Genomic DNA, 14,107 nt, shown 5'->3' with positions numbered 1-14,107 from the left:
GAAGCGGTCTTCTGGTCAGGCTCCTGAGACGGGCACATCGCGCACCGCTCCCGAGCATACTACTCACCAATGTCCAGTCTCTTGACAACAAGGTTGATGAAATCCAAGCAAGGGTAGCATTCCAGAGAGACATCAGAGACTGTAACGTTCTTTGCTTCACGGAAACATGGCTCACTCGAGAGACGCTATCGGAGTCGGTACAGCCAGCTGGTTTCTTCACACATCGTGCCAACAAAAACAAACATCATTCTGGTAAGAAGAGGGGCGGGTGGGTATGCCTTATGGTTAATGAGACGTGGTGTGATCACAACAACATACAGGAACTCAAGTCCTTCTGTTCACCTGACTTAGAATTCCTCACAATCAAATGTCGACCGCATTATCTGCCAAGAGAATTCTCTTCGATTATAATCACAGCCGCATATATTCTCCCCCAAGCAGACACATCGATGGCCCTGAACAAACTTTATTTGACTCTATGTAAACTGGAAACCACATATCCTGAGGCTGCATTCATTGTAGCTGAGGATTTTAACAAGGCTAATCTGAAAACAAGACTCCCTAAATTCTATCAGCATATTGATTGTGCTACCAGGGCTGGTAAAACCCTGGATCATTGTTATTCTAACTTCCGCGATGCATATAAGGCCCTCCCCGCCCTCATTTCGGAAAGGCTGACCACGACTCCATTTTGTTGCTTCCAGCCTATAGACAGAAACTAAAAATGGAAGCTCCCGCGCTCAGGTCTGGTCAACGCTGGTCCGACCAATCTGATTCCACGCTTCAAGATTGCTTCGATCACGTGGATTGGGATATGTTCCGCATTGCGTCAAACAACAACATTGACAAATACGCTGATTCGAGTTCATTAGCAAGTGCATTGGCGATGTTGTACCCATAGCAACTATCAAAACATTCCCCAACCTGAAACCATGGATTTATGGCAGCATTCATGCAAAACTGAAAGCGCAAACCACTGCTTTTAACCAGGGCAAGGTGACCAGAAACATGACGGAATACAAACAGTGTAGCAAGGCAATCAAACAAGCTAAGCATCAGTATAGAGACAAGTAGAGTCACAATTCAACGGTTCAGACACAAGAGGTATGTGGCAGGGTCTACAGTCAATCACGGATTATAAAAAGAAAACCAGCCCCATCGCGGACTGGGATGTCTTGCTCCCAGACAGACTAAACAACTTCTTTGCTCACTTTGAGGACAATACAGTGCCACTGACACGGCCCGCTACCAAAACCTACGGACTCTTCTTCTCTGCAGCCGACGTGAGTAAACCATTTAAACGTGTTAACCCTCACAAGGCTGGAAGCCCAGACGGCATCCCCAGCCGCGTCCTCAGAGCATGTGCAGACCAGCTGGCTGGTGTGTTTACGGATATATTCAATCAATCCTTATCCCAGTCTGCTGTTCCCACATGCTTCAAGAGGGCCACCATTGTTCCTGTTCCCAAGAAAGCTAAGGTAACTGAGTTAAATGACTACCACCCTGTAGCACTCACTTCCGTCATCATGAAGTGCTTTTAGAGACTAGTCAAGTACTAGTCACCACCCTACCTGACTCCCTAGACCCACTCCAATTTTCTTACCGCCTTAATAGGTCCACAGACGACACAATCGCAACCACACTGCACACTGCCCTAAACCATCTGTACAAGAGGAATACCTATGTGAGAATGCTGTTCATCGACTACAGCTCAGCATTTAACACCATAGTACCCTCCAAACTCTTCATCAAGCTCGAGACCCTGGATCTCGACCCTGCCCTGTGCAGCTGGGTACTGGATTCCTGACGGTCCGCCCCCAGGTGGTGAGGGTAGGTAACAACATCACCACCCTGCTGATCCTCAACACTGGGGCCCCACAAGGGTGCGTTCTGAGCACTCTCCTGTACTCCCTGTTCACCCACGACTGCGTGGCCATGCACGACTCCAACTCAATCATCAAGTCTGCAGACGACACTACAGTGGTAGGCTTGATTACCAACAACGACGAGACGGCCTACCGGGAGGAGGTGAGGGCCCTCGGAGTGTGGTATCAGGAAAACCTCACACTCAACGTCAACAAAACAAAGGAGGAGATCGTGGATTTCAGGAATCAGCAGAGGGAGCACCCCCCTATCCACATCGACGGGACAGTAGTGGAGAGGGTAGTAAGTTTTAAGTTCCTCGGAGGACACATCATGGACAAACTGAATTGGTCCACCCACACAGACAGCGTGGTGAAGAAGACACAGCAGCTCCTCTTCAACCTCAGGAGGCTGAAGAAATTTGGCTTGTCACCAAAAGCACTCACAAACTTTTACAGATGCACAATCGAGAGCATCCTGTCGGGCTGTATCACCGCCTGGTACGGCAACTGCTCTGCCCACAACCGTAAGGCTCTCCAGAGGGTAGTGAGGTCTGCACAACGCATCAAGGCCATCAGACTGTTAAACAGCAACTACTAACATTGAGTGGCTGCTGCTATACATGTAAAAAATGTATCACTAGCCACTTTAAACAATGCCACTTAATATAATGTTTACATACCCTACATTACTAATCTCATATGTATATACTGTATTCTATACCATCTACTGCATCTTGCCATCTTTATGTAATACATGTATCACTAGCCACTTTAAACAATGCCACTTATATAATGTTTTACATACCCTACATTACTCATCTCATATGTATATACTGTTCTCGATACCATCTACTGCATCTTGCCTATGCCGTTCTGTACCATCACTCATTCATATATCTTTATGTACATATTCTTCATCCCTTTACACTTGTGTGTATAAGGTAACTGTTGTGAAATTGTTAGGTTAGATTACTTGTTGGTTATTACTGCATTGTCGGAACTAGAAGCACAAGCATTTCGCTACACTCGCATTAACATCTGCTAACCATGTGTATGTGACACATAAAATTTGATTTGATTTGACTTAACCTGCACTTGAATTGCACTTCCACTGGTTGCCGTGTCTGTAACTTTGTTGACACACAACACATTAATATTGTTAATTGGATTCTTCCATTAATCTGCACACTATGAAAGGGATTGGTTATTCACTAGCAACAAACTACTAGAGACTTTAATGACCGCACAGTGACCACTGTCACAAAGACGCACTGCTTTAAAGCAATGATTAAGCTCGGACCACTGCTTTTAACCCAGCTGATTACAAAGCCCACTTGTCCAAACTTAAAGGACCCTACGAAATCGACTTTGATTGACGTCATATTTTCAAATAGTCCAGAGAAATATTCTGGGAGTATTTGCTATGGATATTAGTGTCCAATGCCTCATTGTATGTGTCGGATATACAGATGCCTAGATCCAAACCTTGTTTTATTAACAAGAGTAATTTTGATCATTTCAATGAACAGGACTTTTTTTGTGATCTTTATTTTGGTGACTTTGATTGTATTACATCTATACCTGACCCAGAGTTGGCTCTGAACCACTTCTCAAATGTTTCAATTGTTTTATAGATAAACATTGTCGTGTCTTTGTCTATGCCGGATTAAGTGGTATGACATGCTATTCTATAAAATCCTTTCTCTGTAATTAATATTACCTGATTGAGCTAATCATGTAAATGTAATTAACTAGAAAGTCGGCGCACCACGAAATAGTATTTATAGACCTGTTCCGAATAAACTCTTAAAGACCTGGTAATATTTTACCAGTCAATATTAATTGTCACCTTATTTCAGTCTCATCTGAAAGTTGTAAATTCTTGGTTATTTTCACGAACCCTGGCTAACAAGTTGAATCAGCAATACAAAATTGGGTTTAATTATTTATGTACTAAATACCTAACAAATCACACAGAATTACATATACACAGAATGAATCATATATTGATTACAAATTATGTCATAAAGGAAAACGTCCCTAGCGGATGGAACAGATAAGACAGCTGGTTACACAAAGAACGGGGGTTGGGTTTGAGTGAAAGCGCGGGAAGACTGAAGAACAAAGGGATGTAGGCAGCTACTTTATCGTAAATACAGAATCTTATGCATTCTAAATTACCGCCCATTTGGAAAAGGAAAATGCAATACATTTTAACTCTGAGCAGCACTTCAATAGGTTGGTGGTAGATCGAACGCCGTGTTGCCCAACAGAGTCCTTTGTCATTTGAAGAGTGTCTCTGGTGGGGAACGGGATATGTTGTAGTGTCGTAGTTGTGTGGTAGATGGGATACTGTCCGTCCTTTCCTAGCCCACGTTTACAGTGGCCGCTGCTAACTCAATGGCTAGGAGGTATCACTTCAAAGTTCATACCATTCGCAACCAAAGCTCACGCTGAGGTTGGCTTAGTTCTGTAGTTGACATGTTAGTCCTCTTCAACGTATGGACTGTCGTCCTATCGTCCTCGGAACAGGAGGTTACATTTTCGTCAAGGGCTTATATAGTGGAGGGAGAGAAGGGTGTGTTTCATAATGTATAACCCATGTCTCTTCACAGGGGTGGGCCACTGATTGAGCAGAGCCCTAACCTTATGAAAATACAAATCTCTCATTTGGAAGCTAAAATTACATTTAATCTTTTCACAAATAATTTTATATTTAAACATTTGAATTGCACAACAATTCCATAGACTTTCCCAGATACAGTTTAGGTCGTCCTGTCATCAGTCATAATTTCTCAGATGACAACCGAACTGACATCATATTCATTAAGTACCAACGCATATGGTTCCTTTCCCTCCACTTGTTTGATGTTCCCAGACTCTATACAATGCCACTGGGGCGGCAGGGTAGCCTAGTGGTTAGAGCGTTGGACTAGTAACCAGAAAGTTGTGAGTTCAAACCCCCAAGCTGACAAGGTACAAATCTGTCGTTCTGCCCTTGAACAGGCAGTTAACCCGCTGTTCCCAGGCCGTCATTGAAAATAAGAATTTGTTCTTAACTGACTTGCCTGGTTAAATAAAGGTTAAATTAAATTAAAAAACTCTATGTTTAACAAATGCTATTCAAAGGCTATTCCCTCTGTAGAGTCAAGAGAGAGAGAAGGGAAAAAGGTATTTATGGGGGGGGTCATAAACCTTACCCACGGGCCAACGTCATGACAACATACTCCCTTTTTTATTTATATTTTATTTCACCTTTATTTAACCAGGTAGGCTAGTTGAGAACAAGTTCTCATTTACAATTGCAACCTGGCCAAGATAAAGCAAAGCAGTTCGACAGGTACAACAACACAGAGTTACACATGGAGTAAAACAAACATACAGTCAATAATACAGTAAAAAAACAAGTCTATGTACAATGTGAGCAAATGAGGTGAGATAAGGGAGGGAAAGGCAAAAAACACCATGGTGGCGAAGTAAATACAATATAGCAAGTAAAAAATATATTTAAAAAGCACTGGAATGGTAGATTTGCAGTGGAAGAATGTGCAAAGTAGAGATATAAATAATGGGAGTGCGAAGGAGCAAAATAAATAAATAAATACAGTAGGGGGAGAGGTAGTTGTTTGGGCTAAATTTAAAAAACGGACAATTAAAAATAAGTATTGCCCTTGGTTCAGTTCAGCACTATCTGAAGTCATACACAACAGAGATTCACCAACTCGGCAGTCTTTCAGTCTGTTGAAAAATCTGTGTGTAAAACTAGTTAAAAAAGCTAAATTAGATATTATGTTAATACACTATCTGAATGTACAGGGAACCCAGCTACATTTTGGAAAGCTGTTACATCACTGAAGGGTTGTGTCTCCTTTTCTCTCCCCCAAATGATACATTTAGATTCCGGCCCTATTACTGACAAAATTGATATCATGAATGCATTAATCACCATTTTATCTCTGCAGGCTGTATTTGAATGTATTTCAAGGCCAGATCTTGAAAAGAGTATTTTGGATGTTGATGGTGAATCTATTGAATAATACTGAAAATGCTGGTTGTGTGCGTATTGTCGTTGTCCTGTTGGAAGGTGAACCTTCGCTGCAGTCTGAGGTACTGAGTGTTCTGGGTCAGGTTTTCATCAAGGATCTCTCTGTACTTTTCTCCATTCATTTTTCCCTCGATCCTGACAAGTCTCCCAGTCCCTACCACTGAAAAACATTCCCACAGCATGATGCTGCCACCACCGTGCTTCCCCGTAGGGATGGTATTGGCCAGATGATGAGTTGTGTCTGGTTTCCTCCAGATGTGATGCTTGGCATTCAGGCTAAAGAGTTCAATCTTGGTTTCATCAGACCAGATCATCTTGTTTCTCATAGTCTGAGAGTCCTTTAAGTGCCTTTTGGCAAACTCCATGAGTGCTGTCATGTGCCTTTTACTGAGGAGTGGCTTCCGTCTGGCCACTCTACCATAAAGGCCTGATTAGTGGAGTGCTGCGACTCAATCCTGTCTCTGACCTTTACCGACAATTTTTTCAACTTCATGGCTTGGTTTTTTCTCTGACATGCACTGGCAACTGTGGGACCTTACATAGACAGGTGTGTGCCTTTCCAAATCATGTTCAATCAATTGAATTTACCACAGGTGGACTCCATTCAAGTTGTAGAATCATCTCAAGGATGATCAATGGGAAACAGGATGCACCTGAACTCAATTTTTTTGTCTCATAGCAAAGGGTCTGAATACTTTTGTAAATAAGGTATTTCTGTTTTTTATTTTCATTATATTTGAAGGAATATTTTAAAATATGTTTTCACTTTGTCTTTATGGGGTATTGTTAGTAGATTGATGAGGATGTTTTATTTATTTAATCAATTTTAGAGTAAGGCTGTAACGTAACAAAATGTGGAAAAAGTCAAGGAGTCTTATTCCTTTCTGAATGCACTGCATATATTTTTTTATATGGATATTTATTTTTTTGAGGCAGTTTGCTGCAGCAGGAATATATTCCAGCAGAAACAGGAAATGTGAATTGGTATGTGGATTATAATTAATGGACATTTTTGTAGGGCTTGATATATTTTTCATTAGATCGAATCGAGTCTGAAATTTCAAGTGGAAATTGCAAACTTTCGAAGCCTTTTTAAAACTCAAATACAGTACAAATTTGCATGACATGCTTTGCAAGAAAATTGTGTGATCAAATTAAGATCCTACATTTGTAGACTAAACCCGCAGTCATGCAGAACCTTGCAGGGTTGATATTCTAATGCTTCAATGCTTCTGACATTCTTGAATTCTTCTTGGCCATGTGTGTGTGTCACTGACTCTGTGTGTAACTTGTGTGTCACTGACTGTGTGTGTAACTTGTTTGTCACTGACTCTGTGTGTAACTTGTGTGTCACTGACTGTGTGTGTAACTTGTTTGTCACTGACTCTGTGTGTAACTTGTGTGTCACGGACTGTGTGTGTAACTTGTGTGTCCCTAACAGGGTGAGCCTGTTGGCAAAGTACTGCAGCACTCATCTCCACACTGTCAAACTGAGCTTCTGCCAGATCAGCCCAGAGGCCATCCACAACCTCAGCAGGCAGTGCAAACGGTAAAACTAAAGCACACATGCATGTCAACGACGTAGGGTGGTTTTCCCCACTAACGGCTAAGGTTAACATTGGGGAGGGGAAGCTGATCCTAGATCTGTACCATGGGAAACCCCAGAGGCATAACACACAAAGTGATGAGCAGATAGATTGAGAGGAAAAATCAACGACCCTTAGAAATGTCAGTTTTCTGTTGATTTCTGTTCAGGGAATTTTAATAAGGGCTTTATAAAAAAAATGTCTAATGGGCCTCTCTCTCTCTCTGTCTCTAGTTTGAAGCTACTGCACCTCTACGGCTGTGCCCACATCCCTACTGAGAAGGAGATAAGAGACATCAACCCAACTGTTACACTCTACCACTGACTTGATACACACACACAGACACACTTATTGTTGAAATTGGTAACACATCTGTCATTTGTAAATACAGCCTGTGTGATATAAAGAATGAAGAGTGCCCACAGCACAAGTGTGTCAAGGGCCCTCCTTCCATCACCTCCTTCATACAGTGATGTGGTGTCAGGCAAGCTTTATCCAAATTACATCTATCTAGTCAAGATACAAATATTTTGTAGATTTAAAATTTTAAAAATGTACATGCTGATTGTTAGTGAAAGTTTCCCATTCTCTGGGAGGCTCCCGAGTGGTGCAGCAGTCTAAGGCACTGCATCTCAGTGCAAGAGGCGTCACTACATCCCCTGGTTTAAATCCATGCTGTAGAGGCCCAGTGTTGTCCAGGTTTGGCCAGTGTAGGCCGTCATTGTAAATAAGAATTTGTCCTTAACTGACTTGCCTAGTTAAATAAAGGTTAAATACAAAATATCTAGCAGCCAGACAGAAATGGGTCTTGGTCTTCTAGACTATCTCTATGGAAACACTTTTTTTTGTGTGTGTGTTTTGTTTATTCAACCTATTACAGGTAATTATGTTACTGCGCTTGTTCGGACGCACAGTTCTTGTTTGTTTTGTTCCTCTTTTTCTCAAAGTTGTGAGGTTGACACAAGAGACTGCTAAAGTAGGTAAGCCGCGTCAGCGTAACATTCCGCAATACGTTTTATTACAGGGGACAATTTTAGGACTCATCATTGTAGTCTGTATGAAAATGTGGGATTGACCTCTCTGTCTGGAAGAAGAGAGCTGCATTATCTTTGATTTATTTACAAAGATATCTTACAGAACATCCCTCCATATGTAACTTCATTAATTAAGGTAAGAGTCATAAATTACCAAACCTGTTCTCAGGAATGGACAACACTAGATCCCTTCAGTCTCCACAGATTTGGGAAAATCTGCGTTTTGTTTTTAGACCCCTAATTTGTGGAAAAATCTGCAGAGTTCACTGCAGTTAGATGTGCCGGTGCCACTCAGGAAGTTTAAATGATTGATTGAGGTCCTCTATGTCGATTGTGATTGTTTTTATTAAATATGTTTATTTTGGTTTATTGTATGCTGAATTATATTGTTTTGTACACAAATGTGTGCATGTTGCTTTATAATTATGTTTTTATTGTAATGTATACAGGGCTCTCTTGTAAAATAGACTTTTAATCTCAAATTGACTCCATGTTTAAATGAAGGTTGAATAAATAACAATAAATTATCCGAGCACAGAGAGCATCACCATGGTCACTGGCCACAAGAATGATGGAGTTTCTTGGGGACCTTCAATGCTGCAGATATGTTTTGGTAATGTAAAAAAATGTAGAAAAAGTTAAGGGGTCTGAAAACCTTCCGAATGTGCTGTATATACACTACCGGTCAAAAGTTTTAGAACACCTACTCATTCAAGGCTTTTTCTTTATTTTTAATATTTTCTACATTTTAGAATGATAGTGAAGACATCAAACCTATGAAATAACACATATGGAATCATGTAGTAACCAAAAAAGTGTTAAACAAATCAGATATATTTTATATTTGAGATTCTTCAAAGTAGCCACCTTTTGTCTTGATGACAGCTTTGCAAACTCTTGGTGTTCTCTCAACCAGCTTTATGGGGTAGTCACCTGGAATTAATTTCAATTAGCAGGTGTGCCTTGTTAAAAGTTAATTTGTGGAATTTCTTTCCTTCTTAGTGTGTTTGAGCCAATAAGTTGTGTTGTGACAAGGTAGGGGTGGTGTACACAAGATAGCCTTATTTGGTAAAGACCAAGTCCGTATTATGGCAAGAACAGCTCAAAAAGGCAAAGATAAATGACAGTCCATCATTACTTAAAGACATGAAGGTCTGTCAATCCGGAACTTTGAAAGTTTCGTCAAGTGCAGTCGCAAAATTCATCAAGCGCTATGATGAAACTGGCTCTCATGAGGACCGACACATGAAAGGAAGACCCAGAGTTATGCAGAGAATAAGTTCATTAGAGTTACCAGCCTCAGAAATTGCAGCCCAAATGAATGCTTCACAGACTTCAAGTAACAGACATCCAACATCAACTGTTCTTTGGAGACTGCGTGAATCAGGCCTTCATGGTCAAATTACTGCAAAGAAATCACTACTAAAGGACACCAATAAGAAGAAGAGACTTGTTTGGGCCAAGAAATATGAGCAATGGACATTAGACCGGTGGAAATCTGTCCTTTGGTCCGATGAATCCAAATTTGAGATTTTTGGTTCCAACCGCCATGTCTTTGTGAGATACAGAGTAACAGGTTTGAATGTAAGACCCAGATGCAGACAACGTCAAATTAACAACAGTTTAATAATCCAACGGGGCAGGCAAAAGACAGGTCAAAGGCAGGCAGAGGTCAGTAAACCAGAGGGGGGGCAAAGGTACAGGACTGCAGGCGTGCTCAGAGTCAGGACAGGCAAGGGCAAACCCAGGATGGCGAGAAAAGAGAGAAGCAGGAGCTAAGACAAAAAAAACACTGGTTGACTTGAACAAACAAGACGAACTGGCACAGACAGACAGAAAACACAGGTATAAATACACGGTGGAAGATGGGCGACACCTGGATGGGGGTGGAGACAAGCACAAGGATAGGTGAATCAGATCAGGTGTGACAACACAAGTATGTAAATGGATGATCTCCGTATGTGTGGTTCCCTCTGTGAAGCATGGAGGAGGAGGTGTGATGGTGTGCGGGTGCTTTGCTGGTGACACTGTCTGTGATTTATTTAGAATTCAAGGCACATTGCCAGGCACTTTGCCAGCATGACTACCACAGCAATACGAAATCCCATCTGGTTTGCGTTTAGTGGGACAATCATTTGTTTTCATCAGACAATGACCCAACACACCTCCAGGCTGTGCAAGGGCTATTTAACCAAGAAGGCTAAGGTTAACATTGGGGAGGGGAAGCTGATCCTAGATCTGTACCATGGGAAACCCCAGAGGCATAACACACAAAGTGATGAACAGATAGATTGAGAGGAAATATCAACGACCCTTAGAAATGTCCGTTTTCTGTTGATTTCTGTTCAGGAAATTGTAATAGGTCTCTCTCTCTCTCTTTAGGTTGAAGCTACTGCACCTCTACGGCTGTGCCTATATCTCTACTGAGAAGGAGATCAGAGACATCAACACCACTGTTACACTCAACCTGCTGACTTGATACACACACTAGAGCGTTGGACCAGTAACCAAAAGGTTGCTGGATTGAATCCCTGAGCTGACTAGGTAAAAATATGTTGTTCTGCCCCTGAGCAAGGCAGTTAACCCACTGTTCCCCTGGCGCTGAAAACGTGGATGTCGATTATGGAATCCCCTCACACTTCTGTTTCAGAGGGGTTGGGTTAAATGCGGAAGACACATTTCAGTTGAATGCATTCAGTTGTTCGACTGACTAGGTTTTCTCAGACACACTTTTTGTTGAAATTGATAACACATCTGACAAAGTCCTCCACAGTTACCACAGAGGCATGACTCAAATCAATTTAAACACTTTTTAAATACAGCCTGTGTTATAAAAAGAAGCATGAAGAGTGTTCAGGGAATTTTGATAGGTCTCTCTCTCTCTCTAGTTTGAAGCTACTGCACCTCTACGGCTGTGCCTATATCTCTACTGAGAAGGAGATCAGAGACAACAACCCCACTGTTACACTCTACCCGCTGACTTGATACACACACACAGACACACTTATTGTTGAAATTGGTAACACATCTGACAAACTCCTCCACAGTTACCACGACTTTGTAAATACAGCCTGTGTGATATAAAGAATGAAGAGTGCCCACAGCACAAGTGTGTCAATGGCCCTCCTTCCATCACCTCCTTCATACAGTGATGTGGTGTCAGGCAAGCTTTATCCAAATTACATCTATCTAGTCAAGGTACAAATATTTTGTAGATTTGTTATTAATTGTTTTACATGCTGATTGTTAGTGAAAGTTTCCCAGTATCTAGAGGCAGCAGGTGGCCTAATGGTTAGCTCTTTAGACCTGTAACCGAAAGGTTGCTCGATCGAATCTGAGCCGACAAGGCAGTTTAACTCCCTGTTCGATTTGAATTTGTTCTTAACCGACATGTCTGGTTAATTTTTTTTTAAATCTAGTAGACAGAAATGTGTATTGGTCTTCTAGACTCTCTCTATGGAAACGCAGTTGTTTTTGCTCGTGTTTCGTTTATTCAACCTATTACAGGTAATTGTGTAAGTGCGCGTGTCCGGGCACACAGTTCTTGTTTGTTTTGTGCCTGTTCTCGAAGTTGAGAGGCCAACACAAGAAGTAAGCCGCGTCAGCAGCTGTCGCACCCCACCTGTGTACCTGGCAAGAGACCCGCGGCAAGGGGACTGTCACAGCACCGCAGAGGACGATACAAGACTTGATAAATGATACTAGGACGAAGTACGACACATTAATACCGTTAGCCCAAGGTGGTCGAAGTCCTGGGGAGAATGAACGCTCGATTTTTGTTTTATTTTCTGGACCTCGATAAGGTGATTGACAGTGTTGAACGACTTGGACAAAAACCTCAGACTTGAAGTTCGTAAGGTGGTGGTAAAAGGAATTTAATTGGTTAAAAACGTTGCTTTATTGCTGTTGCCCATAGTGTTCTTTCCCCTGGTGGTTTTCTGCGTGCTTGGTTTCTGGGGCTTTCAACTCTGGACTGAACCATGTCATTACCAGACATGGGTAGGGACCGGGAGAGTTTGTGTTCGCTCTTTCACGCTTGTGATGTGGATAATTCTGGACAGATTGAAAAATACGAGTTTATTCAAATCTGCTCAGAGCTCAATGTTCCACCGACGGAGAGAGAGCACATCTTCTCTAAACTGGACACCGACAGAGACGGGACTATCAATCTAGCGGAGTTCATTAGCGGCTTCCTCGGGATCTCGGAGCAAGTGTATTGTGGGAACATGGAGAACGAGAGCTGGGAAGTCTCTTCTCCGGCCTGGGAAGATTTCCAGACCCGACTGGGGGACCATGCCAAGTTCATACCCAGGTGAGGGTATGGTTTACATTGCAACAACAAAATATAGTCTACTTAAAATGATTTTTCTTTACATATTGTCATAAATCAGTTTCAATGTACTTTTTCAGTGTGTGTAACCAATAGACTACAGGAAGGTTCTGCCCTTATTTGGATTCATAAAATAAATATACTCAATATTTGTTGTATGATTGTAGTGTTTTTTAAATTGAAACTGCTGTTCTATTCCGGTTTCCAATGATATTGGCAAAATGAGGTTAGGACACCTGCTCCACCTATTTGTGTGTGTGTGCGTGTGTGTGCTCAGGTCAGTTTAGCTCTAATACATCAGTTATCTCAAGTAGGACCAATAGAAATGCAGCAACCTAACCCGAAAGAAAGAGAAAAAGAAAGGGAGGAGTGAAAGGTAGGTATCAGTAGCCTATACTATGACAGGTTATGAAATGAGGTCCCATTGAGCAGTTAGAGGGAGAACACTGCCCCCTAGGGCTGGGAATGGGACTGAGACACCGGCTAACAATACCATGGAGGGGACATTGATTAACACAGTGATTCTATGTTCCCAATCACATCTTAAATAGACCTCATTATGACTGTTTAATCACCAGCCTCACCAGCTGTACAAAGACACCCATCGGAACTAACATCTTAGCCTGTTTCTTTGAAAAGGGCCACCCCTGGGGCCCTCCATTAGGGATGGAGACAGAGGGTTTTCTGGTGCAGCAGATACAATCACTAGGGGGGCCCAACCTCAAAAAGACAGTAGGCCTACATCCAGAGACTGAGGTCACAATAGGGCAATTCCATGGTAACAGAGGGTGCGTTTGTAAATTCACTCTGGCTATCTACTCCAATTTCAGAGCACTCTAGTCTGTGTGCCGAAGTGCAGATTAACTTATTAATTTATGAACGCTCTACAACCTATGAATACGGCCGGTATCAGTAAACTTCAGCAAAAAAAGTGTCATTACATTGTTGCCAGCAGCACAGTTACAGTCACCAACGCTCTGGATAACATGTAAACAGACTAACCAGCTCTGCTCGGGCAAGTAAAATGATCAGAGTGAGGTGTTCTCTCATTATGTGTCTGGAAGTAGCTACCAGCTAGCCAATGTTAGCCAGTTATCCTGGGTGCTTGACTGCCATTGTGAGGTCAGAATGCTCAACCCTACTGCTCGGCTAGAGCGTCCAGTGAGTGCTCTAAATGAGAGCAAAACGCTCTGAATTTGCTAACGGGACAACCTGACAACGCTCTGAATGTACTAATGCCCAGAGCA

The 14,107-nt window shown here is 42.1% G+C and overlaps 2 protein-coding genes across 2 annotated transcripts in view; both read left to right on the top strand.

Annotated features, from left to right (window-relative positions):
* The window catches only part of LOC135546495 (F-box/LRR-repeat protein 20-like), a 12,256-nt gene extending 3,244 nt beyond the window's left edge, over positions 1 to 9,012 (top strand). The window contains exons 7-8 of the mRNA XM_064975004.1: positions 7,352 to 7,459; positions 7,730 to 9,012. Coding sequence (XP_064831076.1) covers positions 7,352 to 7,459; positions 7,730 to 7,820 — 199 coding nt within the window. The 3' untranslated portion in view covers positions 7,821 to 9,012. The remainder of the gene's footprint in view (positions 1 to 7,351; positions 7,460 to 7,729) is intronic.
* A 3,108-nt stretch (positions 9,013 to 12,120) lies between these two features.
* The window catches only part of LOC135518145 (ras and EF-hand domain-containing protein-like), a 30,324-nt gene continuing 28,337 nt past the window's right edge, over positions 12,121 to 14,107 (top strand). Inside the window, exon 1 of the mRNA XM_064943109.1 lies at positions 12,121 to 12,842. Coding sequence (XP_064799181.1) covers positions 12,511 to 12,842 — 332 coding nt within the window. The 5' untranslated portion in view covers positions 12,121 to 12,510. The remainder of the gene's footprint in view (positions 12,843 to 14,107) is intronic.

The sequence above is a fragment of the Oncorhynchus masou genome, chromosome 1 (genome assembly GCF_036934945.1).
Source record: "Oncorhynchus masou masou isolate Uvic2021 chromosome 1, UVic_Omas_1.1, whole genome shotgun sequence".
NCBI classification, from domain to species: Eukaryota; Metazoa; Chordata; class Actinopteri; order Salmoniformes; family Salmonidae; genus Oncorhynchus; species Oncorhynchus masou.
Note: the sequence above shows the minus strand (reverse complement) of the source record. Positions and strands in the feature narration are given on the sequence as shown.